Here is a 26,320-nt window from a genome sequence, read left to right as displayed (position 1 = left end):
CAGCCTATCTGGCAACCTCGAGTCAGGGAGGAGGGAGAGGGGATACACCGCTCTACAGTAATTTGAAAGTGATTGCAGTACCAGTTTTGGCCACATTCTTACATACGGCTCCTTTAATACACTACTGTTCAAAAGACACATTTTTCAGGATTCTTTGATGAATAAAAAATTCAACAGAGAACTTTAATTTGAACTATTTTTTAACATCATAAATGTCTTCACTACCACTTTTCCATGACAGACAAAAGGTGAAAAATATTTTTACCTATCCTGAACTTTAAATGGTAGTGTACTGTATATCACAATGTCACCTTCGTTACTGACTTAATTTCTTGCAATTATTCACTTCATCTGAAAATGATCTCAATTTATATTAACATAATTGTTAATATCTCACGATGTTACTTATATCTGAATAATGTGACTCTTAATTTAAAATTTGGTTAATCTTATTGTTCACATTTTTACCAAAATGTTCAGTTCATCAACTAGCCATTCGTAACCATTTCAGGTGGTTATCAAGTGTGGTATGATTCATGTATATGACATGACAAAATATCGCCTACATGTACAGGGTATTTAAAGGTCAAAAACTCACAACTAATTGTGTACAAATGAACACTGGGTGGCCATCATCTGTACCAAAGCACATCAGAGGAAGAGAGAGACAGAAGAAAGAGAGGAGGAGGTGAAGATGGTGGGGGCTTGGCTAAGGGTAAGTTGGCTGTGGTCACTGTTACCCCAACGGAATGATGAACAGCACGGGCCAATATCCATTTTTCTTCTACCTGTCTGCCTCCAGCCCACGGGGGCCTCCACAATATGTCACTGTCACATGCTGGACTGCCCCCATGCATCAAAACGTTCTAATACAGCTCAGCCCACTTCCAACCATCTCCGGGTTTGGGATCATGGACGGGAGGCTGCCACCGATCTGTGTTTGTTTCATGTGCGACACACTATGAATGAATCAATCCATGCTTTGGTGCCTTTACATGTACAATAAAACGATCACCTCACTCCCGGTGAGAAGTGCCGTAATAAACCGTCTCATTGTGAGATGTTTTTGATGGTTTTGTTGTTTTTCAAATTGTCTAGGGAAAAATATACGAATGAAAGGAAAAGAACAAACAACAAGGCCGAAAATGAGTGGCTGCAGGCATTGGAAAACAGGCTGATAGGACAGATGGGGCGTGCGCTGGAGATTACAGAGACTGTTTAAACAAAAACGGTTTCCATGTTTCCAGAGGGACAACTGGGAAACAAATCCTTGTTAGGAGGGATTTTTTTTTTTTTTTTACGTTAGGGGTGAGGGCCAGCGGGATACTCTGTGGAGAGGGTCAATTTTATATTATACAACCTGAGCATCTTTAATCCAGCTAGGTAGATATTAATGAATCGATGGAAATAGCTAGAAATATACAGCAAATTCAAGGCCAGTTTCAGAAGGAGAAATGCACAATATTACATCCCACTTCCTCTTGTGCAGCAGGTGCCATGTCTATCCAGGCAGCCAATACTTTGAGAATAAAGCCAGAATGTGCGTCAGCACCAGCAGCTGAACAGGGTCAGGCTATCTTAAATTTCCTTTCTGAGGAGGGGAAAGTGTGTTTCACGCCCCAAGAGCAGCCAGAGAAAGCGTACCTTGCCGGGACCAAATATTTCAGAGTTCATCTCGCTTTACAGAGCTGAATCATTTCCATTGACGTGACAGTATTGTACTCCATGTTCCTGACAGGGGTAAAGAATATCCCAGCTGGGTTATTTCATTACCTGAAAGCTGTCATCGGAGAGTTTCCGAGTGTCAGCAACAGGCAGAAAGTTGCAGAATTGAATTAGCGCCAGGTGTGGCGCAGGGCACAGCTAAAACCGACTCGCCACGGTCACGGAGTACATTTGGGCGTGGGGAAGAAAAGGAAAACTTTATAGAAAATTGCTTCCAGCTGAATTGAACATGATTTTTTGGGGTTTTTTTTAATGGAGCTGAATACGCATCATACTAGTTATAAATATTAAGGCCGATATTCTTGTGAATTCTGATTTACTAAAAGGTTTGCAGGCAGAGCAAAGTGACCCAAGAATGTATTTTTTTTTTCTGCTATGATCCACCCAAGGTTAAATTCATAAGAAGTTAAAGTCATGCCATTGAAAACCATGAAGTAGATTAGCTGATTTATACAGTATGAACTATACTAATATCACTAAACAGTTAAATAAAACTTTCTCTAATCGCTTCATATTATTATGCAAATGTTTAGAAATGAATGGAAATATCCAGATGTTTTAGCCAAAAAGGCTGTTCCCTGTGCCACAAATCAAATAAATAAATAAATAATAATAATAAAATGAAAAGTAAACAAAATAAAATAAAAATGTAATAAAAACAAAACAATTACAGTTAATTAAAATAATATATAAAAGTAAAATATAAAAAAATAATTCACATTGGTCTTGAACACTCGAAAGCAGAGTAAAACCTCATCGCAGCACTGTTGGTCACTTGGCCAATCGAATGATGACCAGAACCATTGTATAGTGTAAATAAATCAATAACCAAACATTTTTTGTATAAAAAATGATAAAATAAATACTCAAATTGGCTCCATCCACTTCAGTTCTTGATTATTCGTCTGACTAATGTCTACTTAAGGAGACAAAACATCCAAAATGCACGTCCAAGTTGCTAAATTGAGTACCTGAAAGACAAATGTCTAACTTTAACAGCATCACAGAACTTAACTGTATTTATAAGGATAAGAAAATAATTGTCTCAATTAAGTCCTTTTATGCTGATGAGTCAAGCGCGATCCAGCATCTACAGTCTGTGAAAGCCACCTCACCGAGCTCATTTCTCGAACAAACATGGGCAGTCGTGCCATATTCTCAAAGCAAACATTCTGAAACATGTCATAGACACTAGACACAAGACACTAAAAAGTGTTGGCATCCCAGCTCACGCACAAATGACACATCAGGGGCCTCTGTAAAAAGGTACGTATGCCGGTGTGGGTACACAGATCCAGCTTGTACGGGCAGACAGCTGTGATCATTACCTCTAAAACCCTTTTCAACCATTCTGTGATCTGACAAGCCAGTTAAAAACCTTTAAAGTTCCCCTGGTTCTCCAAACCAAAATTTTACATCACAGCCTTCAGGTTTCCACTGGTCACAGTGGTCAAACAAATTCAATTTCAGGCATTAATTAAAACCCATCTTGCATCTGAACTAACAAAGCATGATTTACTACGTGTTGGTTCGTTTTACAGAGTCTTTAGTCAAGCAAACAAGCCGATCGCGTTCTTATCCAACGCCGTATCTGGGTTGTTAGCCCACACAAGCATTGGCAGCTTGTGAGAGACCTCATCTGGTGATTCGCCACAGTAAGAGAAAGCACTGGCAGATGCCTGCTCAACTGTGCTGAGCGCAGCCTGATCCGTGCCAGCCGTCGGGCCGATGATTCATGTGAATTGCCCTAAATGGTTGCAATGTGCCAAGCTGCCATTGGCCTGGGGAATAGGTGTGGAATGGTTGTCAAATATGTCCAATAATCAGTGAATTAGATACATCTGTCCTCTCCAGTCAATGCAAAATATTTGGCTGAGGGACATTAAGATACAAATAAAACGCTTGTCATGTGGCATAGGAATGGACAATTCGAAGATTTAAGTTTTGATTCAGGCCTGCGAAAAAGGGATAGTTCACCCAAAAAAATGGAAATGTTGTCATCGTTTTCTCACCCTCAAGTTGTTCCAAACCGGTTGGAGTTTCTTTCATTGACGTCCATAGTAGGGGAAAAAATACTATGAAAGTCAATGGCTTCCATCAACTGTCTGGTTACCAACATTCCTCAAAATATCTTCTTTGTGTACAACAGAAGAAAAAAACTCTTACAGGTTTGGAACAACATGAGGGTGAGTAAATGATGACAGAATTTTCATTTTTGGGTAAACTGTCCCTTTAAGGAAGACACAAAATTGACCTATGGCTAAGCCACGCCCCCTCCACTCGGACAAACAGTCAACATTCGGTGACGGGCGCTATGGCAGCTGTCACAGTAGGAGACATTTCACAGGTGGAAATATATGATTTTTGGAGACAGAAAGATTACATAGATTATATTTTGGTAGAAAGTTGTCTACAATGCTGTGCTTCAATATGTAATTAATGCTTCATGATCAAAAATAAATATGTACAGGTCTAAGTTGCATACGTTTCCAGGACAAGCCTTTTTACCATCTTTACCAAGAGTAAGGTTACCACTCCGTTAGTTTGGTGCAACAGTATTTACATGAATCATTCAGCACAACATTGCTAACATTTGTTATCTCAGTTATTTACAGATACTTTAATGAAGCTAAGTGACATGATGTACAATGCAGCTAGAAGCTAACGTTAAAGTTTTCTAATGTTAGGCTAACGTTACGTTAGAGATGTTAAAGATAACGTTCAAATACATTGTTGACTTATCTTAGAACAGATGTAGACATCCTTGTTTAATTAATCCACGTTTAGTTGGTGTTGTGGTCTACCGCATAACTTAATCCAGACACTTATCTCGGTTGAGATGTGGCTTGGGAAAGGGTAAAAAATACACACCGTTGTCCAGCCTCTCGGGATACCTAGTGTCGGAGTTGCGTGTTCACTGCACTGTTTTTCAGTTACATGAAGCATGTAAACATGCTAGATGTAGGCCTGTCACGATAACTACTTTTTGTTGGGACGATATATTGTCCCAGATATAATTGCGATATGCAATATGATTGTCATTTAAAGATCATTTTATGCCACTGCACTGAATATATGATCAAAATATAACAGCATAATAATGCAAGTAGGCCATTTGCTAAAAAAAAGTGCAAAATAACAAGCAGAAAAGAAAACATACTACACAAAAGGCACGTATATATGGAGATTTTCATCTACAGATTTTACCCTGACTTTCTCAGCAAAGAAAGGCTCCACACTATTGCAGAAAAACACAAACCCTACTTAGCAGTTATTTCTATATGAACAAAGGCACAGATGCCTCAACCGGCCATATCTGCTGATAAATACATTTTTCTAGAGGCGTGTTTTTTAAAAGTTGAAGAACTTCTTTTAACTTGAGCGCCACGTCATGCACGAGATGCTGCGAAAGACGTGAACACAATGGTCAAACACGTCCGTCTAGCACAAGTTTGCATGGAAAACCGAGTGCATTTGGACTTATTCTTCCAAACTATCTGTAGTTGTCATAAAAAAAACTATAACGCTTCGAAAAACACCTTCTTTTCATCTGTCGATGTCCGCTCTGTGTATGTAGGAAGGAGCTGCCTGACACCTCCGACTCGGAGAGCAAATAAGATGACAGATACAGCACGATGGGCAAAATGTTGCAGACATACATTTTTCTGTAAACATAATGAGCAATATATTGTGTCACCAAAAATGATCAAGGTCATGTCCATGTTATGTGTAATAAGTCGATATATTGATTATCGCGACCTAGCTAGATGGACATAATCGACTGCTGCACTTACGTTTTGCGTCTTTTGTACAAGACACAATGTTTTAAAAATGCAGTGCTGAAGTCAAAAGTTCACTTTAAAAAAACGTGTCTCTAGTCTAGACCTTGCATTTTTTCCCTTATTTGACTGCCCTCCAGCTCATGTTGTTAAAAAAAAAAAAAAAATTCTCTCTGTGAATGGCCTCTTAGGATAATTTATGACTAGTTGAATGTTATGGATATGCTAAATGGGCATGATGCTAAATTATCCTAAGAGGCCATTCACAGAGAGAATGTTTTTTTTTTTTTTTTTGGCGTTTCTAAAAAGTTGAAGCTAAGCTCATAGTGAGTTGGTGGACGAATATGAAGAATTGGTTGACTAGTCGTCCACCAACTCACTATGAGCTTAGCTTCAACTTTTTAGAAACGCCACTTCTCTGAGGGTTTTAGCATACTAACAGCTTCAGTATGCTAAAGCACAACTCACTGAAAACCTGCTAAATGCCTTTCTGAGAAGTTGTATCTCTAAATTCAACCCTTTAAAGCACTGTTGTGCAAAACATTTAAGCTAAAATTAGAGCACGTATTAGAGAAAATAAAGAGTTAGATAAAATAGTCACCCTTATAACCTCTCTGTCCTCTGCTAAGTAAATTTGATCAATATTATGCTAAAAATGTAACACACATAGATTAAGTGTCACACTAAAAGTCACTCTGATTTTGAATAATTGTGAAGTCCAAATACATAATTTATCAATGCTTCATGTTTACCAGTCCAGCTTTTATTGCAAGCAGTATGATCAGGAACACTGGAACTGTGGGACACGACGCCGCAGGCTATGTGGAGCTGATGTGCAATTCGTATGGGAGTTCACAATGTCGGAAACCCAATTCTATTTGACATTACCGAGAGACGCTTTTGACAACAGCCTCTGTGATGAATACACCCAGAGATGAAAACATAACCTCAGAATGCCGGAGTCTGTTCACACCTCTCTTGTTTTGTCCCATGCTAAGCCCGAGCAGGAAGTGAGCTCTGTAATCTCGCCCCCCAATGTGTTGCTCGGCAAGATAACACTAGACGCCAAACTGCTGTTTGTCACAAGTCACATCCGTTCACATCTCTCAGTCCCGGCAGTCAACAAAAGATTGCAGAACGAATAGTTTTTTTTTCCAATTTCAACAAGAGAATCACACAGATCTCAGTGAATGCTAATGCTACATAAACAGCACTGAGAGAGCTAAACTTCACACTGTTTTATCAACAAACTTGAAAAATGTATACAGCTGCGTGCTTCTCGCGGGTTGTTGTACAGATTTGAGGGGTTTAAAATTTATATATTGTAAATCTAGCCACATACAAAAGCTACATTGTGCCTTTCTGAAGTAAATAATGCTAATTTAATGAAAATTTGTTCTAAAACATAAGTATTCTATATAACAAGCCATTACTGATCATTGTGTATTTGTAAGGTCAATAAGCCACAAATATGAGTTTGAAGTAATCATAATCATATTATATTATCAAAAAGTATTATAAAACGGTTTGTGCTAATAGCATTTCACAATAAACACCGCTTTCACATCTCCATAAACACTTTTTACGTGTTGTTAAAATACAATTCAAAACAGACAGATGGTTTCACAAAATATCAGACCCCTTGACCTACATTATGGATATTCCCTTCAAAACGTCTAAAGTCTGTGATAAATTTGATGGAAGCAAATGTGACCTTTTCACACATTGCCATTTCCATTTCAAAGGGCTTGCAACACCGCTGTATTTATATCTATGCAATACTGCATTACCATATAAATGAATCTGACGAAAGTGCCCATATTTAGAACATGTCCAATCTTAAAGGTGAGCTCTGCAGCTTTGTTAGTATGCGGTGGACTTTGTGCAAGTGCATTTGTGAATTCTGTTGCTAAACTTTTAGGCTTTGAACACACTAACAGTGACAAATTAAATAAAACTACAAAGTTATTTATCTAAAGTAAATACACAATGCATATATCAATGTTACTTTCTAACTGCACCAACAGCAATGCATCTGTGTTATTGAGGATGTGAGATCAGCGCTTAAGGCATCGAACACTCTCCTTACCTCAGACCTGTTACCAAACAACAAGCGGCCCTGAACTGTGAATAAAGGCTATACCCACACATGAGGTAATACCCTTAAGGTGAATTGGCGCTTTAAATTTGTCACTGTAACTTGTAGGGGCTGATTGGAAAACAAACACCAAATGGTTTCAATAAGAGTCTGGGATTGCATTGCTGCACATGCTGTGAAAAATTACATAAAAATGAGAATTTATTTTATTTATTTATTTAAATTTATTTATTAAGTGTTTTCGTCCATACAGTGAAAGTCAATGGGGTCCAAAAAAAAAATAGACCAAATCTTCTTTTGTTTTCCACAGAAGAAAGTCATACAATTTTGGGAGCAACATGAGGGTAATTGAGAGTAAATAATGAGATAATTTAACTTCGGCTGCAGCTTTTAAGATACTATTTACACTAAGTACAAATAGTATCTGCCACAATTTACACTAAGTGAAAATAGTAGTTAAATGCTATTTTTTCTTAGTGCAACTTTAGGCAGATAATATTTGCACCTCACTGTATTGTTGTCACGGTGTGGGTTTTGTGTCTTGTCATGTTCAGTGGTTCCTTGTCTATTAGTTATCCCAGGTGTTTCCCATTGACCACGCCCCCTTGTTATCTTGTCTAGCTCGTTTGTCCCTGATGATTTAAGCCCTGTGTTTCAGCCTCATCTTTGTGAGGTCTTGTTTAATGTTTGACTGTTAACGCTCGTGTTGGTTTGTTCCTGTTCTTGAATCCTGTTCCTGAGTCCTGCACCCAGTCTGTTTAGTTTGTAGTTTGTTAAATAAAGCGTGTGCTGCACTTGGATCCAGCATCATCCCCGCTTCAACCGCACGTCGTTACAATTGTAATACATTATAAAACAGTATGCAATAATATTCAGTGTATATGATTAAAATTATTAAAATCATTAATGGATGCTGCCTTATTGGGTCATTACTTGTCCCTATCCCTAAAGGCCTCCCCTACCCTTTACACATGTTATACACAATATTCAATACCCGTTAGGCACTTTATTTCCACTTTTCGAAATTTTTTATTTAAATCTCTGAGCTGAAATGCAATAGGAAAAGGGTGAAAAAATTAGTTAAAAAGGTGGATTCGAACTTGCCAAGAGCTAACACCACCTACCTTACTCTGACTCAATCAGATAATGGTGAGCAGAGTTAGTGTAAATAGCCTCTGCCAACAAGGTAGGCTATTTGCACTTGTGTCTCTACCCCACTTCCCCTACCCTCTTGTCCATAAAAGAGCCATAACCCTTCTGATTATTGCACATTTCCAAACTTGAAGCCTATAACTTCAGGAGATCATGTCGGAATTCATCGATACGCTTGTTATGAGGTCACTAGAGGAATAAATCCACACTCAGATGGAAAGAGTGAGTTTCCTTTAACTCGGCGCCCACTGATCTACACCTCCATTCTCTGAGCATCCTCTCTTATACAGTTAGCATGCCTGATCAATAGCACGGCATACAGAAGCTCCTGAACACATGACTGGAGATAACGGGGAGGCCACGCAACGGAGGAGACCCCGGTCTCTCAGCCCGGAAATCAGGTCACCCTCGGCCATGACGAGAATCGATTATTCCCTGACTGTGAATAGAGTGTTGATAAGCCGGGGAGGAGAGCTGTTAAATAGGCTCAGCCACAGAGTTGACCTCTGTATTGGTTTTACACATGTAAATACTATCTAGCTCAGAACAGCAGGGGAGGTATGACGATATCCGGTAGATTAAAACATGCTGGCATTTGTCTTTTTCATTTCAGCACTCAATTCCAAGGGCAAAAAGGTGACTGCTTTAATGTGTGCAGCTCTGTTGGACAAGATGGTGACTGAACTTTCAGGCAGGAAGAAATAGCCTGCTTACAGGTGCCCAGGGCATTCATTAATATTATTGTGCCAAATGCAGGGACCTACTACTCATATGATGACGAGAGGTCACATGTAACCTGGAGGCTGTGATGGAAAGATTTTTAGTTTAAACCGACATGGTTTGACATGTTTGTGACTGAGTTGTTGGAAAAAGAAGAAAATAAAACATAAAACCTCACATTCATACATGTGAATAAATTATACAAATACAATAAGAAAAATATATAAATCATTCTAGTATTAAACTAGTATTATACTTTTTTTTTTACCAGGCCATCAAAACCAGAATCAGAATCATGGACCACATCAAAAAAAAACGAATGAAAATGTTATTTTTTTATTTTTATTTATTTTGTAGGGCCATTAATTTAACATGTTAAATAAGTGTGAAAAGTTTAAGTCCGTTTCAGTAAAAAAAAAAAAAGAAAAAGAAAAAAGAAAAAGTGAATTACCTATGACATAAAAATTATATACACATAATAAATAAATGATATGTATATTAAATATGTTTTTATTATTATTATTATTATTATTATATAAAGAAATAAAAGAAATGAATGTCACAAAAAGTGTGAAAATTACTATCATTTGGGGGATTTACTCCTAAATAATAAAAACAAAAACCACAAATGAATCATGATCTGTACATTTATTGCATTAGAGCAAATCAAGCTCAAAGTACAACCTTCATACAACCATACAAAAGTTACTCCTCATTCAACACAGCAAAGGTGCCAGTATTAGAGCACACGTACTTGCATTTAAAGACAGCTTTATGCTGCTCAACAAAATGGAACAGAATGCAAAGGTTTATGCCCCCCTCCCCCCCACACACACACACAAATTTAAAGTTTTTAAAGTAATAAATTAAGTTAGTTTGCACAATGTGAATGCATCTGTACATACTTGCCATTAATGACCCCGTCAGGGTTGAGCATGGGGATGATTTTGAAGATGTAGGCCTCTCTCAAGCTCTCGGCCACAGGATCACTGCTGCACAGGAACTCCAGCGTGCCCTTCAGTACCCAGCTGGCATTGCTCTCTCCTGGATGAACTCTTGCTGTCAGCACCACACATGGCCGGTTACCTAAAAGAATCATCAGGAAAATAAGGTTTTAATTTATAAATTTTAATTATACAATTATATTACTTTATGATTAATACTTATAACTATAACCGGTGGCATGAACTGAGTAGCTTCTATTGTGGATTTCTCATTTTTAAAACAGGAGAAAGCCACCAAATCAGTGTGACGCTTTGCTATCAGAATATTAAACGACAATAAAGGGACTTTCAGTTGACACCTCCCTCGACTCGTTTCATCTGGACAGGCAATTACATCACCTTGCTGAGCAAGTTTATAAAGCCAAAAGAGATGGACAAAGCTTATCAAAAACACATTAAAATTTAATTTAGCTTGACTGGCTGCTGCCCCACAAAAGACAGCAGAAGGAGCAACTAATTTGTGTGATTCTGGTATTGATGATTTCATAATGAGTATCTGCATGGTCTCTGTTTATGTGCTCTTTCACCGGCTCCATTTCATTTTCTGTATTTAATTGAATCTGAATACAACCATACAATTAGGCTGGGGTGATTTTCTGTCTTACTTTTTTGAGCCGTAAAATGAGATAATGCCATTATTGCTGCCTATTGCCATAATAATGAATGGTATATGTTCGTTATAAATAGTAACCTACAATGTTGCATTTAGCTTAAGATGATAACAAGAAAATTATTTTGAAATAAGTTAAGAAATCTCTGCATTAATGTGTCACCTAAAAGGAACATGTAAAAACAGGAGATGGGAGGAAAATGAATACAGTAAGTCAATGCTTTTTCGATTTCTTGCAAATGTTTTGAGTTCCCCCGAGACTTTTGCGTTAGCAAAATGTTTGTGCTCCCCGAGTTTGAGTTCTTTGAGTTCATTATCTGTTTGTAAATTACTGTTTATATATAAGAGTGTCACGTTATTGACCCTTAAACAACAATCTGTAAGTTGATTGCGTAGTATGATGCAGTTTAAATGCTGAAAACAACTATACCACACCAAAACAATACAGAGAAAAAGCAGGTGTCTCTAACAAAAGTGTCCTACAGATTAAATATGCTTGATAAATATCACATCAGCTTTGGGCATGGCACTCAATTCCCCTCAAGAGCTGGCTGCTTCAGCTCCGCAAAAAAAAGAAAAAAGAAAAAGAAAAAGAAGATAATTTAAATTCCAATTCAAGTCGGAATCAGAGACTTCAGGCCCTCAATGCATTCAGCTGATCTCCTGATGATGTCTCGCCTGCAAAGCCTCTGTCCCCGCCATTTAAATTCTCTCTCCATCTGTCCTTCATCTCTGCCTCTCTCAATCAACTCTCTCAATTTGGTGTTCTTGCACATCCGTTTGTCACTACTCTGTCTTAACAATTAAAAACGAGTTTGTGCAGAAATCTGTAAACTAATGGGCTTCTTCCATTCCACATCCAACAGCAAACTACACTGCACAACAAATACGCTCAAGGAGCTATTTTTGTCCATCTGTGAAAAGAAACCCCCACATTTCCATTCCACGTGTATTTTCGCCTTTATCACACTTATTTACATGTTCATACAGCTAAATGCCCAATAAAATATATGTTGTCTGCCACACATGCAAAGTGAGTGAATAAAGACGTGGGAGTGCTTCGTGAAGCTACGAGAGAATGGAGTCGTTCCTTAGATCTCTTTGCCGGTACCACACAAGTCAGCCTTCCCACGCTCCCAGTGGGAAGAGTACAGCCCGATCCTTTAAGAGCCGGGCTTTCACTCCGTGTGTACGGAGGAGTCTTTGGCACACAGTCTACTTCAACCCAAATTGTATACAGAGAAAGAGCAAGAGAAGTGAAAACGGAAAATATAAAGGAAAGGGGGAGATGAGAGGGCAAAACAACTCCCTTTTGTGTCTTTGTCTCTCCTGCTGCTTCACGGCTATCTTAGCAAACTTACCTCCCACTGACATTGCCTAAAAACATGCTGGTTTATCTACTTCCTTTTTGTGTGCATGTATATAAATGTGTGGGGAGTGTGTCAGGGTTTAAATAGCCAGGTTTATGTGCCTCTGTTGAATGGCACTTAAGACATTCAAAGGAAAGGCTTTTTGAAAGTGGGGCTTATAATACTGCACATTGTGAAGAAAAGAATACAGGTTTCATGGGTTCCTTGAGTGTAGTTGATTTCCATAAAGATCCAATAAAGTATGAAATGTTTCCCAGTCCTCAGATTTATAAGAATGTGTAAGTGGCATTCTTAGACTTAGACACAACCTAGACTTAGACCTAAAAGCCAGCACTTTCCATGAGCATACATACAGTAACGAATTAAGTTGCTAATATTAAACGCTTTAAAGGGTCCATAGCTGTACACCTAGACCCCAGACTACAAAAAAATAAGCTGGTAGTATTCCACACCAGACTTAGATCCAGACATAGACCCAGAGACGCAGATGTAGAACCAGAAATAAACCCAGACTTAGTTTTAAAATGTCTTCAGACATATAACCAGAATTACTCCCAAATATAGGCCAAGACTTATAAAATTAAGTTAGTTTTACAAACTTTAAAATGCCTGCAGACAAAGACTGCAACATATACACTAAAATACAGTACAGCCCAAATTATCTAATTAAGTTTGTAGTTTTAGACACTTTAGAAATAGCCATAGAACCAGATTTAGACCACTTAGACCTTGACTCCGACTTTGACTACAGCACTTAAATTAGTTGTTAGTTTGATACACTTCAGAAGCAGCAATAGACATAGTCTTTATCTATGTCTAATTTAGGTCTAGAACTAGTCTAAAAGCAAGGCAAAGGTTGGAGACATTTCCTAAATATCACACACTACTAAGAGTAACAAATTAAGCTGCTAGTATTACACATTAGCCTGGTTTCACAGACATGGCTTAGATTAAGCCAGGATTAGGCCTTAGTTCAATTAGGACATTAAGTAGCTTTTATAAATGTGCCTTAGAAAAAGTAATTACTATTGTGCATCTTGAGACAAAACAATGGCACTTACATATTATTTTAAAATATTATTTTAAGATATGACAGTTCAAATTGATTTCAGTAAAACAGTTCAAACATGCATTTTATTCTGGGACTAGGCTTAAGCCTTGTCTGTGTCTGTCTGTGTCTTGTCTGTCCTAAAACAATGACCTAAACTTAGACTTAGACTCCAGCACTGGTCAGAGAGTTGTCCTGAGTATCAACAGAGTAACATATTAAGTTGATAGAATTAAAATCTAGCAAAATCTATAAAATCTCTGTAAATAAATGTTAATATCTATCTGCCAGTCATATAATTAAGCTTAAATGTGTGATACATTTTTAATCATCAGTGGAACATACTAACACACTCTTCACTAATATACACGCCCAGGGAGAAAAAGTCTACGCCTCTTGATCGTGAAGTACAAAGCCAGCCTTAAGCTATCAAAACCAATCTCTGTAATCCTTTCCTGTATATGCAAATCAGGTCCAATTAGAACATATCAGACTTGTCCATTTGTAATCATGAGATGAATTTGCCCTGCAAAGCTTATGAAAATGCAGCTTTTAATTTAGCCTTTTATTAATTAAAAGTCTTCCATAGGCATCTCACTCGTGCTCATTTCTTGGGTTGTTAATTATCAAGAGTAATCCCGTTTAGCATGACAGTTTTGCCAAAAGCGATCTGCAGGGAGACTTTCCGCGACAAGAGGATTCACTGTTTTATGTGTCTGTATTTTTTATAATGGGGTCATCCTAGTTTTTACAATGAAGGCATCTGTATTTTACAACCATATTATCTGATTTTATAATTAAACTCATAATCTTTATTTTATGCGTTCAGATTTATTCTTGTGTATGACATCAACACACCCGTAACAATAGACGAGGGCTGTTAAGTAAATTATTGAAAAGCCAAGAGCTGAGATAAACTAATTTTATAGTAATTGCAAAAGCAAGGCAATTTGCATATTTTATTTGTATTAAATATTTTAATTAATATTAAGATATCAATAACATACGTAATCAAAACACTATATATTAATATTGTATCTTTTATTAAAATATTTTACCACTGAACATGACTACAAGTGATTGGCTGTAAAATACAAAGTGTTATTTTGACTACAGGAATTTCATAACATTTTCCACTAATGTCTTAAAATGTACTATGTCCAGACTTTCCAGGTTTAGAAATCCCATTTTTAAAATGATCTACTCGGTTACTCACGTAACCTCAGTTCCCTGAGTTAGGGAACGAGTATTGCGTAGCCAGCCGCACTATAGTAACATGGCAAGTTGTCGCTTCAGTCGTTAAACCTGCTATAATGGCGAATTCGGGGACTATTATAGACTGAGGTCACGCCCCCTTGGCGGGCTCTGACGTGTATGACACAGAATTATCTCATTGGTCGCAAGTCAGAGGCGCCCGCACCAGTGCAGCCGATGTGCAGTTGCAGCAGTACAGCCTATGAGCGAGCCAGACGCAATACGCTACGCAATACGAAGTGACAGTTCGAAAGGGAACTGATATTTTTCAAATGTCCATGAAAATACTGAAACAAAAAAAAATTACCAGTTCCCTTTCAGTCGCTCACGTTCAATGTAGTCGATGCGTCGACTGATTGGGATCACGCTTAGGGAGCTTGTCATCTTTGAGTACTGTTAAAACAAGCCAATGCACATTGGCGTGCAAGATCTGCATCTCACACTTGGTCTCGCGGCACGGGTATAAATACGGAAGTGGATGTACGCACCAGTTGTCTTTCGCTTCGGAGCCGATCTGTGTCGATGTCTCTGAAGAGTGTTGAAGTTTTCAACAACCGAGTGTGTCGGTGTTCTTCTGTAAGATTCTCCTAGTGCTGGTGGTTCTACAGCGCGAGTGCAGCGGTGATCGCGAGATTCTGAGCCCTCAATTTCTGTTTTAACAGCATAATTTCTGTGTGTTTGTTGATGGTTGGTTAGAGGGCAAAGAAGTGAGTGCTTCACTGTTTCAGTTCACTGTTCAGTGTTGCCGTGGTCATTCCCCTGTGTGCTCCGGCACTGGTGACGGGTCGAATTTTCCTGAAAAACAGCAACAAGGGTGAGTTTGCGTCTTTATCAAGATGTCAATCCATCCGTGCATTTGTAGATGCAGTCGATCCCTGTCCCCCTCTGATGGTCACAATGGTTGCATCATGTGTTTAAAAAACATAGGGAAAAAAAAGAATGTATTTTTATATATATCACACCGCAGCTGGTAGAGCCCCAGTTGAGAGCGCTGGTCCCTCTGTAATGGACCAACCAGCCGTTTCATTCGGGGCCCCTCCAGAAGACAGGATGCCGATTGCAGCATCGGAGGGTGAGCTGCCATCTGGCAATGATGACGACTCAGCTACGTTATCTCCCCCTGGGAGTGTAAAGTTGCCTGAGCCAGATCCAGAAATGTCAACTATGCTGAAACGGGCCGCTGAGGCTGTCGGGCTCGAGTGGAATCCTCCACCGTGTCCCGAAAAGTCTCGGTTGGATGATTGGTATCTCGGAGTGGGCCGCGCTGGTTCTCAGCTCGCCGCCCCCTGTGCCTTTCTTTCCCAAAGTGCATGGAGAACTTACCAGGTCGTGGACGGCACCTTTCTCTGCCAGAAACGGCCTGAGTAGCTCCTCCCCCCTTACTATCCTTGACGGAGGAGCCCTAAAGGGTTCCGAGGCTATTCCCCCAGTGGAGTGGTCTGTCGCGACACATGTGCATCTGTGTTCGGCGGTCGCTGCCTTTTGGACGGAGGATCCTCGTCTCCTCCTTAAGGCCTGTGAGTTCTCATCCGTTTCCGACGGGCAGAGCTTACAAAGCTTGCTGCTAAGCCGCCTCCTCTTTGCAATGGCGTTGCTACAGGTCTATCAGGCCAGGGAACTCATGAACATGCACGAGGGTAGCCCAGACCGTGCGCTCATAGGTGAGCTCTGCACTGTAACCGACCTCGCCCTCCGGGGCACGAGCGGTGTGGCATGCGTGATCGGTCTGGTGATGTCCACTTTAGTGGTCCAGGAGCGCCATCGTTGGCTCAGCCTGGTTGATTTGGCGGATGCAGACAAGGTTCGGTTCCTGGACTCCCCAATTTCCCAGGTTGGGCTGTTCGGCGACGTGGTGGAGAACTGCGCCCAACAGTTCTCTGCCACCTAAGCACAGACGGAGGCCATCCGGCACATCCTGCCCCGGCGGCCCGCTGCTGCCTCCACCTCTCCACCGGTGGCAGTTCCTCCACCTGCTCGTCGCCAAAGGGTGTTCCCCTGCCGCCGCTCCTGCTGGGCTTCCGCAGCAGCCTCCAGCTAGGCCTCAGTGTGGAGCCAGCCGCAGACAGGACGCTCAGCCTGTGTCAGACGCCGCAGATCCAGGTGGCAAGCATAAGGCAAGGCATCCCTGACACAAGCCAACCAGGGAAGGGGAACGAGCTCTTCAGATGGTTACTGTTCCGCCGCTGGCTCCCCTCTTGTATTGCCAGCCGGCAGCTGAGTGTGGTTCGAGGACTCGGTCACGCCTTCTCACACACCCCCTGCTGTCACGTGGAGACAGGTAAGTGTTGTGCACCACACAGGCCTTTGAGCCTTCCAATCCGGGTCCTTGTCCTTCACCTCGCTACCCCACCCCGGGTATGTCTGTGGCACCTCTGGTTCCCTGGCCCGGTTAGTAGAAGTCTGGAAAGTGCTTCCGAACCAGTCCAGTCAGCTCCTCAGTACCAGCAAACTCGGCTGTACAAATCAGTTCGCCCGGTATCCGCCCAAGTTCAGCGCTGTTCGATGCACTTCGGTGTTGAGCGAATGTGCCCTGAATGTGGCCTGTCAAAAGAACAGTTCTCCTGCTTGTTTGGCCTCTATCAAGAGGGTAGGGGACTTGTACACATTTTCGGTCGATGAATCGTGACTGGAATTCGGGCCGGCCAACCCTCACGATATCATGAGACCGTGGCCTGGATGTGTGCCCAAGGTTTCTACCTCTCCCTTGAAAAGGGGACCAGGTGGTGAGCCTGCAAGCACTGACCCGGAGGATGCAGACCCAGCCCTGGCTTTTCTCTGCTGTTTCCGCTTCTTGCGGTTACAACTGGACAGAATGCAAAGCCTCAGGACCTCAGACCAGCTCTTGTCTGTTATGGAGACCAGCAGAAAGGGAAAGCTGTTTCCAAGCAGAGGTTGGCCCACTGCAGAGTGGTTGTCATCATCTTTGTGTGTTATCCCAAGATGCACATGCCCCCCTGGGTAGTGAGCTCCTCCAAAGATAGAGTATAGCTGCTGCCTAGGTGTTGACACAGAGTGCCTCGCTGACAGATGCTTTAGAGCTACGGGCTGGGCAACACCTATCACGTTCACTAGAAAAATAGCCTACGTGTCGAACCGCTGCTTCCCGTGGGCTCCCTTCTCATGAAGCCAGTTTCACTGTAAGCTCAGTTCGAAGTGTCAGCTTGCTGCCCCATTCCCCTCCTTTGGACTGGATACGTGTGCAATTCTTGCTTCAGTCGAGCTCCTTCATACCCTTCGGCTACGGACCTGGCGTGGCGTCCGAAGCCAGGCCTTTCACTCCTATGCATTGGTTGAACCTGTGTTAGGCTGGGCCCATATGTTGTGATCCCTACGGCGATCCCATATGTGTATTCTTCCATGGAACGGCTCCCTGCGGCGAGCCCGTGTCTTCCCTTGGCAGAGCCTGCTCCCCCCTGTTAAAGGTTACATACATAAGTAACCGAGACGTTCTGAGAGCTGATCTTCCAGATGAGCATCGGCTCTATGAGTTGAAAAACAAACAAACAGCGAAGTCATTATTTTCATGTAACGTAGCACAGTTTCTGGATTCTGTCCAGTGGATGAAATGGGGGTTATGACGTCTATTTGAAGAGACTTTGTGAACATTAAGGACAAAATGATAGAACAGATGGCGATATGAAAAGAGAGAGAAAGAAAGAAACATGTACTGTAGGCTGCAGGATGCATGGGGGACAGACAGTTAATGTAGAGTCAAACGCAAGCAGAAAGGTATTGCAAATAGGATTTATCATTCACTGTCAGCAAAAGGCATGGGCAATGTGACTAACAGATAAGAACCTGTATTTATGTTACACACGTTTAAGGGGCTTTTCTAAATTGTCAACGGCTGGAAAACATTTATCAAATCTTCATGGCCCAGCCAAATAAATGTATATGTAATTTTAACAATTGTCACACTTTGAACACACTGAACTTTTTTGAGTCATACAAGGTCATGTGAATGACTAAAACAATGTTGTTATAATCAGAAAGGTTATGCTATTGTTTAAGCCAAATAAATCAACTTTTTTTTTCTTTGGTCTCTTACCCTGATTTTACTTTGTACAGTATATATATATACAGTAAACACACACACACACACACACACGCGTGTGTGTGTGTGCGTGTGTGTGTGTGTGTGTGTGTGCATATAATTTACTGATTTATTTCATATTAATATTATCAATATGTCTTTTTAAATATTGCAGTAGAGTATAACTAGAAAAAATATGTAGTTTACAAGTATAATAGAAAATTATATTGACTATAGGAATTTATTGGGATCTTCAACTAATTTCTTACTATTTATTCATTTACATAACCTTAAGGCTTGGAAGTCAGTTTTACAATTCATGGATATTTCCCTTTTTTATGGGAAGACTGACAATATAAAAATACTCTTCAGTATAGCAAAAAGTTTAATTTCTTGCATAGCACCCAGAATGTCCCAAATACAAAATAGCAAAAAATTATAACCTGCCTGTGATATTCACCTCAAGGCAACGCACACAAATAACAGTCAACTAAAATTGTTTTTGTTATGTAACGTGACATCTTTGTTATTTAGGGAGCACTGCAAGACATTTTAACTGACGCTTTTGTAAGAAAGCACAAAAGTGTAAACGTACAGTATGCTGGTGTAGTTTACAGGTACAGCTAATCAAAGGGATTTGTTTAATTGAAACCCGGTGAAAATCCCTGAGAGTTATGCAAATACACCAACCACAAATTAAGCCGTTAAGTTTATCCAGTTGAATTGCTCGCGTATTAATACATGTTGTTCTGTTGGTCAGCTACACAACTTTAATAATACACAAAAGCTGATATGTCATATTAATAAGTTCCCATTCCACAACGATGTCCAGACATTTTCTCTCTTGTACGCACAGAAACAAGCGGTGACCCGCGCCACCTTCTAATCACCATTGGCTTATAAAATTGGCCTAATTTGTTTCTAGTGATTGATGTGGGGCACCATGGTTACAGTTAATCATATCTGAGGCCTATAATTCAATAATGCAGTGGACGGGAGTTCGCGTAAGTCCTGCATCTGAGAGAAATTGTAAAGTGATTATGAAAATCCCACTATGTATAAAGGCAAAGCTCATGGGCTAACGCTGCTAAACCCCAATGTGCTAATTAAGGTGTAATCCTCCGACAGGCAAATGTCAGAGTTTGTTGCCGCATTTTGCCAGAGATAGCAGCCGTATGTGTACAGTTCACAAGTAAGTACGTACAGTAAACCCATAAGCGTATGTTCATTTGAAATTGTTTACATGTCATTCTATGAATCAGGAGTCATTTTTACAGGCAAATTTATGTATTTTAGGGGCAGTCGCTCCGGGTGTGTGTGTGTGTGTGTGTGTGTGTGTGTGTGTGTGTGTGTGTGTGTGTGTGTGTGTGTGTGTGTGTGTGTGTGTGTGTGTGTGTGTGTTTGTTTTTGTGATTTGTGAGGACACAAACGTGTATAATGACATGGGTATTACACTGGTATTACAACTTGAACGTGATTTATGAGGACATTTCAAATGGCTTTAAAAACATACTAAGCAGTGTTTTATTAAAAATGTAAAAATGCAGAATGTCTCCTGTGATGGGTAGGTTTAGGGATAGGGGCAGTGTAAGGGGATAGAATATCCAGTATAAAAACCATTACGCCTATGGAATGTCCTCACAAATCACAAAAACAAAGCTGTGTGTGTGTTCACTACTCACTGCTCTTAATGTGTGTGGACTAACTTGGATGGGTTAAATGCAGAGAACAAATTCTGAGTATGGGTTACCATACTTGGCCTTTATGTCACATCACATACATTTTAAGAATAGAATTTTAAGAATCTAATAGTAATTGGAGTTAAAAAATTCTATTGTAATATATCTTGTATATTACATATACACATCTATCTATGGATCGCTTGAAAGATCTGATTTACTGACACAGCCTCTTCCTGTTGGAGGAGGTTTTTTTGTACGGATGTTCAGATTAATGAAATGCACTGTGATGTTTCGGCATGGTGTCAGCTGGGACGACACACTCAGCAGGACAATGACAGATGGATGAGGTGCCCTGCATGTGTGAGTGTGTGTGTGTTTCGGGCTTGATGTTTACACAGAGCCACGTGAATCTCGCTGGATGCTGTTCACTGCGGTGAGGCTGTGTTTGACTGCTGCTGCGGCTGTCACAACAGTACTGTGTGTCAACCGATGGGAAAGATATATTCTTTAAATTTGGTAGACTATACATATTTGGATAGAACTATACTAGAACTTATTTCTATTTAAGCAGCGATTTAAGAAGAATTCGGTTACAGTTGCAAATTTATACTACAGATTATTTGGTGAAAATATTCCAGCCTCCTGATAATATGGCCACTTCTAAGATGCAGCTCGCTTGTGTTTTTTTAAAATGAAATTTTTTCAAAATGTGAATACTTTTTGCACTAAAAATTCAAATTCTATCCAGATTGAATTGCATTAGATGTTGTGGTAATGTGTCATGAGTCTATATTACAAGAAAAATAGTTACAATCAAGGGCGCTGGAAGTAGGGGGGCTGCATTTTTACAGGATTGTAAATGCAACGCAAATTTTTGTTCATTTACATTTATTTATTTTTAGCATTAAGTAATTTTATTTATAATTCTTTAAGTGGACGTATACAAAAGTATTTATTTATATGTCGAATTATGTTTTTTTAAATGTACACAGAGTGTGACGTCATATTGTGACCCGTTGCAGTGTGCGAAGAAAGTATTCGTCCGCTCTACTCCTGAGCGGAGTGAGCGCAAGTCCACCTTCGGTGTTGTGCAGGTTAGGCATTTTTTGTGTTTGTGCAGGCTGTTTTCTTGTATATGACAGTGTAAAGAGCTCAATTGCCCTTTTATTTAAATTCTTAATTTATGTCCCATCGACCGGTCCGTTGTGTGCAGTCAAATGTCCCGGTGTGTTTGGGGTTTAAACGAGTGTTGTCACCGATACACATTGTGTTTCGTGGAGTTTTGATGTGTTTTATAGACTCAATATTGTTTCTTTATTGCAAATGTGATTTAGCACCCCCAACCTAAAACATATTTTTGCACCCCTGGTCACAATTGTAAGATACAAAGTCCAATTACAAGAAATAATGTTATAGTTGTCAGATATACAACCCCAAATCAGAAAAAGTTGGGACATTTTGTAAAATGCAATTAAATCAAGAATCTGTGATTTGTTCATTCTATTTAACCTTTTATTAACTGACAAAAGTACAAAGAAATGTTTTCTAATGTTCTCACTGACCAACATAATTGTATTTTGTAAATATGAACAAATTTTGATTTTGATGGCTGCAACACACCCTAAAAAAGTTGGGACAGAGACATGTTTTCCACTGTTTCACATCACCTTTCCTTTTAATTACACTTTTTAATCATTTGGGAGTTGAGGATACTAATTGTTGGAGTTTTGCTGGTGGAATATTTGCCCAATCTTGTCTGATACAAGACAGCCGCTCAACAGTCTCTGGTCATCATTGCCTGATTCTCCTTTTCATGATGGGTCATACATTTTCCAGAAGAGACATATCTGGACTGCAGTAAACAGGCAGGCACATCCCTTCTATGGTGCAGAGTGTCTAGAAACCACTCAGTTTTAGAATGTGCAGAATGAGGCCTGGCATTGTCTTGCTTCCCAGGAAAGATGTCATCTTGATGGCAGTTTTTGTCTCTGTACAATCCAAATACATGCCTCCATGTCAATGGTACCTTCACAATAATGCAAGTTACCCATACAGTTTGCAATGATGCACCTCAATACCAGCACAGATGTTTGCTTTTGCACCTGTCGCTGGTGAAAGTCTGGTTGGTCCCTTTCGTCTTTGGGACTGAGAACTCGGGTGTCCATTCTCTCCCAAAAACAAGCTGAAACAAGGACTCATCTGACCACAGCACACATTTTTACTGTCTTCTAGACCATCTGAGATGAGCTCAGGCCCAGAGAACTCGCCAGCATCTCCACATAGAACTGATGTAAAGCTTTCTCCTTGCGTAACAGAGATTCAAGTGGCATTTCTTGATGCAAAGTCAGACTGTGTTCAGTGAAAACAGTTTTCCAAATTACTCCTGAGCACATGTGGCTGTATTTAACGGATTAGCATGATGGTATCTTGTGCAATGCCATCTGAGGGCTCAAAGGTCACGCACATTCAACCGAGGTCTACTGCCTTGCCCCACACAAACTGAGATTTCTTTTGATTTCCTGAATCTTGTGACAATATTATGTATGGAAGATGATGAAAGGCATAAATTCTTTGCAATCTTGCATTGAGAAATGGGATTTTTTAATTGTTTGACAATTCTCTCATGATATTTGGCACAAAGTGATGAGCCATGACCCATCTTTGCTTAAAAAGACTGGGAAGCACTTTTACACCCAAACACGATACCCTCAACTATTACCAATTCACTTGCTCATTGTGGACTGTTTCAAAAGAGTTGGATAATCTAATTTGGATAATCTTTTCACTTTTATTTGGTCTCTGTCCCAACTTTTTTGGGGTGTGTTGCAGCCATCAAAATCAAAATTTGTTCATATTTACAAAATACAATTATGTTGGTCAGTGAAAACATTGGAAAACGTTTCTTTGTACTTTTGTCAGTTAGTAATAGAATGAACAAATCACAGATTCTTGATTTAATTGCATTTTACAAAATGTCCCAATTTTTTCTGATTTGGGGTTGTAAAATTACATTTTGAGAAAAATAGCTACAACTGTAAAGTCACAATTACATTTTCCTAAATAGAAACTGGCTTCAATAACAAGACAAATGTCATTTTTTAAGAGAAATTCAATAAATATATAAAAGTATGTTAATTTTAAAAAGTAACTTTCCCCAACACTTCTCTCATTGTGATTTGATTACACAAGCATAAACAAATGCGCACACACAGTTCAGGTACAGCTAATGTAAACACGCTATAACTGGCAGTCATTGATCAATGGCACAAGTTTCAAGTTTGCGAGCAGGTCATTGTGTTCGGGAGTCTTTGGGAATTGTCAGCAGGTCACTATGCAGTATGTCGGAGTTTCTTGGGGACTGTCAGCAGTCGGTTGATCGGAACAGGCCGTCTCTCCACCCCCAACCGAGCCAGATGCTTCATGTGGGTCTATGGGGAGAAAGCTGCAGATGTCTCGCCTCGATATTCATCAGGAGACGAGGGTTGGTGAGCACCGTGCTACCCAGAGGAAGTGGCCCACAGCTGGGTCAGCATGTCCCAGCGTGTCCCTCTAGGTCTTCCTTCAGTCTGAAACATCTATCTCTGTAGTTTCACCTGCAGCTGACAGTCACACCTGTCAGCTTTAATGCAAGAGCGGGTACGAGTACCAATTCAAGACTGTAGGCCGCCGCCAAACTGTTTTTGCTAGATCCTTCATCAGATATAACATAATCAAATGAGTTCAAAAAAGTGTGCCACTGAAAACTAGGTGGAGGAAACAAACAAAGCTACAAACATAATTCATGTGATCTGTCTCAAAGGAAAAATGGATGTTTGAGCGGTCGGATCACAAAGTTTCTCTAATAATGGCAAAAAGACAAATAAGTAAACAAATAACTGAATAAACATGAAAAATGTGTATTATTTATTTATTTATAAATAAATAAACAATACACAGTTTTTATTTATTCATTTGTTTATTTCATAAAATATTTTATGTACAGATGCTCAAAGTGCATTAAGGAATACATACATACATACATACACACACACATATATATATATATATATATATATATATATATATATATATATATATATATATATATATATATTGCACTGGTAGCCAATTGCCGCTTGCATCAAATTCAAGGCACTGATGTTTTGTAAAGAACAACCACAGGCTTTGTACCCCTATACATAAACTCACTACTTCAGACCTATGTGCCCTCTAGAAGCTTGCGTTCTGGAAGTGGCGCCGTTCAGTTCCTGAACGCAAGCTTCTGAAGGACACATAGGTCTGAAGTAGTGAGTGGAGCCATCATCCCAAAGAGGCACAAAATCATTTTCACTGACCCTTGACTGTTCCAAGCTGGTGGAATGACCTGCCTAACTCAACCCGCACTGCTGAGTCTTTAGTCATTTTCAAGAAACTGCTGAAGACGCATCTTTTTCATCAACACTTGACCCATTAATACTAACATTTAATATTCTCTCTCTCTCTCTCTCTCTCTCTCTCTCTCTCTCTCTCTCTCTCTCTCTCTCTCTCTCTCTCTCTCTCTCTCTCTCTCTCTCTCTCTCTCTCTCTCTATATATATATATATATATATATATATAAGAAATGCTACATGTATGGTGGTAGACTAACTGGGGCTAGTCACATCACTTGCATATTGTTGCCCTGTTGTTGGTTTGATTGCTCCTATTGCTCTCCTCATTTGTAAGTCACTTTAAATAAAAGTGTATGCTAAAAGATTAAATGTAAATGTAATTGCCTTTGAAGCGACTACCAACAAGAAAGAGTCAACCTGACTTCCTCTCAATCCATATGTGCCCTCCTAGTTCTACTAACTTTTTGTCCCCTGGAATAACATAAGACTCAGGTAGTGAGGCAAGCACTGTCATCCCATCTAATGGTGTCCTCTACACGTACATCCACCAACCCAAAAAGACACACACACACACACACACACACACACACACACACACACACACACACACACACACACACACACACACACACACACACGCTCCTCAACTCCTCCTCTGACAGGAGGCGTCAAAGCTCAGATACTCTGTACAGACTGTACGAGGACACACACATACTCCTTCAGCTTAGCACACAGGTGTGTTGACACACAAGAGCATAAATCTGACTCATTGCGAGTTTTACTGTCAGACTTACGCAGCTGGTGCAGATGTTTCCAGGCTCTGGAAGTGGGACAGGCAGTGATCGTGACTAAGGAGCAGGAGTTCCCCGCCAGCGTGTCACAGAGGTTTTGTTGCCTGAAGAAAACTTTCCGTGGGTCGACTGACTTCTCCAACATCTTCAGATGGGTCTAGAGAACCATTGCAAAAACATTTGCTTTAGTCATTAGCCATTATGACTACTGATGCAACGACATTACGGCAACCAAAAATATATCAGTTAAGGAGGGCTGAAATGATTAACTGAAACGGCGACATTTAATAAGAGCTTCTCCGATGGCGTCTTTTGACTGTGCCGGTGTCTATTTCATGCACACAATGTAGACAAGCTAGAACAGGTAAGCATGTCAGCTGTATGAACACTATGGCTAGGTTGACAGTTATATCGATTTTAAATCTTTTAGTCTGTGCTGTTTTAAGCTGATGAGTGATCAAAACTTCACTAAACATTATTTGCAGAGAGTCTACCATACAATAATCACAATAAGCTTTTTAAAGGCAGAGCATCTTTTCAAAGTCATTGACTTTTTCTAAGTCAATTTTATAACTAAATTAAAACAATAAATGTTGTTTTAACACGTGACAGATCAGTGAAGCCTCCTACGTTCAAGTGGCACATGAACCAATCATCTGTTCCTCTAGTTATAGCATAAAATAAA

The 26,320-nt window shown here is 39.9% G+C and overlaps 1 protein-coding gene across 2 annotated transcripts in view; it reads right to left on the bottom strand.

Moving 5' to 3' along the window:
• The window catches only part of agbl1 (AGBL carboxypeptidase 1), a 162,327-nt gene that overhangs the window by 60,520 nt on the left and 75,487 nt on the right, over window positions 1–26,320 (bottom strand). For both annotated transcript variants that reach the window (XM_077210420.1, XM_077210421.1), the window contains exons 18-19: window positions 25,639–25,792; window positions 10,380–10,560 (exon numbers count right to left, since the gene is read on the bottom strand). In XM_077210420.1, coding sequence (XP_077066535.1) covers window positions 10,380–10,560; window positions 25,639–25,792 — 335 coding nt within the window. The remainder of the gene's footprint in view (window positions 1–10,379; window positions 10,561–25,638; window positions 25,793–26,320) is intronic.

Source organism: Siphateles boraxobius, unplaced genomic scaffold (genome assembly GCF_051911475.1).
Source record: "Siphateles boraxobius isolate OS27281-9 unplaced genomic scaffold, OSU_SipBor_1 65, whole genome shotgun sequence".
In the NCBI taxonomy this organism is placed as follows: Eukaryota; Metazoa; Chordata; class Actinopteri; order Cypriniformes; family Leuciscidae; genus Siphateles; species Siphateles boraxobius.
Note: the sequence above shows the minus strand (reverse complement) of the source record. Positions and strands in the feature narration are given on the sequence as shown.